Consider the following 5,229-nt stretch of genomic DNA (forward strand, 5'->3'; position numbering starts at 1 on the left):
ATGCGCGTTTACCTTCAAGAATTTATCACAAACTACCGATACTTTTCGATGAGTCCTGTTTACCTGGATTCAAGTTCGTTCTTGGCTTCCACTGTCCGTTCCGTCCGGTGGCCCTGGTGCAGTCTGGACGGCCGGCCTCTTCGTGTTCACGTGGGAAAGGATACGGACGACCTGCTGTCTGAGTAAAGGAAAGTACAACGATAGTCTTATCCAGTACGTCGAAGTGAAGACACCGTGTACAGTTTCCGGCTGTGACCATATGCAATATAAAACCCATGGGCGCAAGACAAAGCTCTGTATGAGCGCTGTTTCGTTTCTACTGGCGAAAGCGTGGGCTTGAAAAAGCTGTGTATGCGACAAGGGAGACGGTGCTGGAAGTATTCATGATCAGTGTTCTGTATCATTTGATTAAAAGTGGCTGGCTGTCCAGAGACATAGTTCTCTGTTGTGGCTTCCGGCAGGGAAGCCAGTTGTCCCACGCGGTGTTGGCATTGGATATGCAATGCAGTTGAAGTGGTTTTTCATTATCAATTGAGCACGGGGATGTGAAAGCCTACAACGAATTAGGTCGTTGGATATCAGCCGAGCAACGACGGAACTTTTCCAGAGCTAACCATCTAGGACACCAGTTAGAAGACATGATTAAGGAATGCAAGCTTAGCAGTGGAGACTGCCTCGGAGCCGGGTAATATCTCCACATTTATTTATGTCCGGGAGGGCGAAACCTCTAACGGCACCGTACAAGCGAAGAGGCTTATTGAAGTTATGTAGCACATTCCACTCACAATCGTCTTGACTCCCAGCCATGACGTCATGGAATCTTACTGTGTGACCATTCGTTCGATCACTGCCACCTTGCATTTTCTCACTTCTGCACGATGTCTTTTTCAGGTTACTCGAATTAAGAATGGTTCCTCGTTACGGCAACTGTTACTGTCTCGGATGCAATGCCAGCCGCTTCAGCTGGTGGGCAAAGGCCATGCCTGATCCAAGCAGTGGTATACACCTGCGAGATTTATGTCTGTTCATAACGCGATGGGTGCACTTCTGGGCGACCTCGAGTTTGACCAATTGCCTTGTGAAATGCTGACAACACATTCTGTTTGACTTTTGAGGCCTGACGATGTCCCTAAACATGGAACCCGAAGAGTACCTGCCCGTGATTACCGACGCAGGTTTCTACGTGATGGTGCATCAGCCAGGAATACAAGAGGAGGTCACAGACAACTCGTTGTTCGTTCCACCGGGCTACACGTCGTACATAGGGATCAATTTGGTACGTGCTGGCCTCTTCGCATATTCCTGGAATAACTTCGTTGTCTTACTCTCTTGGCGCGCAGTCCATGCTGCACAAGTTGAGGTCACCGTACGAAAATCCGTGCCAGAGCGAATGGCCAGTCGAGTTTCACAGATACCTTGTGCGAGGACTCATCTATACCAGGAGGGTATGCGCCAGTACTTGCGGTCAGATCTGGTGGCCTTCTTCCTTATATTGTCCTTCCATAAAGTTGTAATATTTTTTGGTTTAGGCCTGCTTAGAGTACTGCTATCAAGTGCACGTGTTTGAGACAAGCGGCTGCCGGTCGTACAGCCATATCGCATCAATGTCTCCGAGGTCGCCAATGCTCCCGTCATGCCACGACGTACTGAAAGGTTTGCAGCAGTCAGTGCTACTCTCAGTGAAAATAAGTGGCGCGTGAGACGCCCAGGTTGTTGACTTTTGAATCATAGACCCATTGGCAGCATAATCTTTCAAGAGCGCGAGAGCATACGGGTATGAGATCAGTGGTGTTTTCTTCGTGAAGTTCTCTCTGCGAAAATGAAGCACGTATAATACTGACCTCCAGACAACACTGTGACGTCCACCGGGCATCCAATGGATATCCATCCGGGACAAACGGGAGTTCCCTGGACATCCCGCGATGTTCCGGTGTCCACCGAATGACGTCCTATTTTTTCCCATGATATCCCGTGGGACACGACAACGGATACGACCAGGACTTCCTGTAGGCTACTCCGGTTGATTTTTGAATGATAGATCCCAATGGCAGCACAATTGTATCGAGAGTGCGGGAGCATAGAGTTAGTCCAATGGTGTTTTCTTCGGCAGGTTCTCGTTGCGAAATGAAGAAATAAGACACCGGAGACTTGAGTCCTGATTATGAGTGACGCCAAAAAGCGCATTCATCGATGATTTCCCTTCGTTCTGACAGATGAATGTGAACAGATGATAGAAGACCAGATCGCCCGAGGAAGCATCACTTGCCAGGTGTCTCCTTCGTGCTTGTAAGTGGTGATTGTAGAAGGAGACCACTAATTACAGCGTTGCGCCAGCGTGCTGTTTGTGAAAATTCTCCCACACGTATTAGGACCAAGTCATATCACACGTCAGTCGGGATGCTCGCCTGGACAAAAACGAAGTAAGCAACTGTCACTTTAAGTAGTTGCCGCATATCGTGTGAACTACCAGCAGGTGTACCTTTCTGGAGTGTATTGTACGCTGTGCTAGTTGCGTGGGCTCCCCATACCTCGGAACGCTCCCTCCCCCACTACCTGATACCTGAGGTTGGGAAATAGAGTTCCAACGGCTTTCTTGTTAAAGGTACTGTAAAGCAGCAGAGGCAGAATTTCATTTAGCGTGGCTATTCGATAGTCCAAGCCATCAGCACAAAAACGGTGCAAATTTCATTCCAATCGGTGGTGCAGTTAATTAGAAAATTAAAACTAAAGGTTACGGGCAACACTGTATTAGTATTCGGAAGGGACCGTACTCTCAGCCGCATACGGCGGCAACCACGTTGCATGCGTATAACACTGGGCCCGACAGCCGAACAGCGCTGCGTTTCTTTTTGATTTTATTTCTCAAAAACACACTGAAAAGGGGTCTCTGCGTTCCTATTGATGGGGTCGTTCGACACTAGGCGTCGCGCCGCTGCACAATGCCGGATTTTTAACGATAAATTAAAAATATTTAAGAGGCGTTGTCGGTCGTATGGTTCCGCATATGGGATTTACAAGCAACAAAGTCTCAAGCCACGTCGCCAGCATTCCTGCTTGTCGACGGCTTTACAGTACCTTTAAGCTTTCGGGCAGAGTCACTTGGCGCCTTCATCAATTGCACTTGCAAGCTCTGCACGAAAGCTCGTCAATAGAACTAGACCTTCCTAACGCTTTGAACTCCATTATGGCGATCTTCTCGATATGACACAAAAGTGCTGGTACTTTTTTTCCTTTTTTGCACACAGGTTCGGTCGCCGTCGCAACGGTACAAACGGCTCAAGGTCAGAAACGCTAGGGCAACCATAATATACCTCCAACGACCATATACCCTTAAATTTTGTACGTACTGTGTGTGTGGTGTAACTTTCTTGGTGATTGCAGAATTCACGCCCGCGTTGTTCTTTACTTGAAAAGCACGAAAGTGACCCACCAGAAGAAGAGCCCAAGATGACAGTAAAGTGTGACAGCCATTCATCCAGTTTGTGATGGGTTGATACTTACTCAGCAGGATCATGGAGAGTGCGGAAAAGAAAAAGAGAAAGAAGAGGAGACAATTTAACTATTCGCTCCCCATCAAGATCAATCAATAATGTATTGTGGCTCATAGGAGGCACACATAGCGGAAGAAACATGTTTGGACACATCTGCACCAGATATTATTAGCAAAAAACTGAAGAGGACAAAAAAATTTGCTGGGGGGGTATGCTTCAGCCACGTTCTTGCCTGAAGTGATGTCCACAGGATGCGACTTCTTCTGTCGTCGTCTCTCAAGTTTTTCTTTTTTTTTTTCTTTTCTCTCTTCCTTTCTTCTGGCAATCATTGGAAACAGCAGCTTTTTCGTGTTCTTTATTTTCTCATTGTTGAAGGTTTAGCACCGCCGTGTTTATCGCGGAGACTTTTCCTTCTCCCTCTTTCTGTTCTCGACAAATAGTCAGTGTGCCACTGACTGCGAGGTAGTGAGGTTTGAACCAAAGGTAGAACGAACTGTTTAACACAAATGAAGGGTGTCGTTCTTTCTGACACCGAGGTGTTTTGTTCGTGGGGCTCCCCTGCGAAATGAAGCACGTATACTGACCTCCCAGACAACACAGTGACGTCCACAGGACATCCAGCGGATATCCTTTCGGGACAAACGATAGCTCCCATGGACATTCTGCGATGTCCATGGGACATCCCTGGGATATCCCGGTGTCTACCGAATGACACGACAGCGTATATAGGCAGGCCGCTGATGGATGAATGACGTCCTTTTCTTTCCCAGCGATGTCCCGTGGAACATGACACATGGATTTCCTGTGAGATTACTTCAGTTGGCTTTTGAATCATATCCCAGTGGCAGCACAATGTATCGAGAGTGCGAGAGCATAGGGGTAGAACCCCTATGCTCCTGCATCAAGGGGATTGAGGGCAAGGGGAAGGGAAACCTGCATGTCACGCATGGGCGTATCCAGACCCTCAGTTGGGCGGGGGGGGGGGGGCGGTTTCTCTGTCACGTTCACGTAGTGGGGAAGGAAAGAGAAAAATCCAATGTATAAACTGACGTTTTGTACGTTTGTATAAACTGATCGGCCCCCCCCCCCCTCCCCCGGTCCGCCACTGATGTCACGGAACCCTTGCATGTTCAGCCACAGCTCGTGGCTCCCCGACAATACGCATTTGCAAGACTGATTTCCTCCAGTTGTGCAGCGCTCGAGGTTATTCCGGAGCATCGGGGGCCTCATGGGAGCCTACTTAGGATATTCCGCGCTGCAGATCTGCCACGTGGTGGACGTCGTCGTCGACGCCTTTTCCTTGGTCCTCAAAAGAATGCGTCGCTCTCAGCATGAGGCAGAGAGCATGCGTTCGGTCCCATTCTTCTGATCGCATTCCTCGTACGTGATTATATCTCCTACGCAAGCCCACAACAGGCACGATAAAGATAACGAAAAAAATATCTCTTGCGGAGTGACTTAGGCAGCTGAAACTCCTAATCAAAAGCCGTTCCGAGAGACGGTTCTCTGTATTGATTGTCTCTGATTCGTTTGATGAATTGATATCACGCACTATATTCTTGCTTTCTAAAGAAATCAGTGTGCATATTTAAAAAAGATGCAGAATAAAACAACAATAACGTTGGTTAGCGAATATCGTCAAAACTGTATGTTCTCAATAAAGACGAATTCAAAAAAAAAAAAAAAAACGAATAACTCTCATATTTCAACTACCGACTTACCGCAGTTGCCTTTGCCG

The 5,229-nt window shown here is 47.8% G+C and overlaps 1 protein-coding gene across 1 annotated transcript; it reads left to right on the forward strand.

The window, feature by feature from the left end:
* On the forward strand, positions 1-2,290 carry LOC135395188 (amiloride-sensitive sodium channel subunit alpha-like). The gene is made up of 7 exons (XM_064626427.1): positions 1-73; positions 553-685; positions 892-998; positions 1,116-1,276; positions 1,341-1,445; positions 1,530-1,653; positions 2,214-2,290. Exons 1-7 carry the CDS (start codon positions 1-3, stop codon positions 2,288-2,290), a joined length of 780 nt encoding a protein of 259 aa, XP_064482497.1.
* The last annotated feature ends 2,939 nt before the right edge of the window (positions 2,291-5,229 follow it).

Source organism: Ornithodoros turicata, chromosome 5 (genome assembly GCF_037126465.1).
Source record: "Ornithodoros turicata isolate Travis chromosome 5, ASM3712646v1, whole genome shotgun sequence".
Classification (NCBI taxonomy): Eukaryota; Metazoa; Arthropoda; class Arachnida; order Ixodida; family Argasidae; genus Ornithodoros; species Ornithodoros turicata.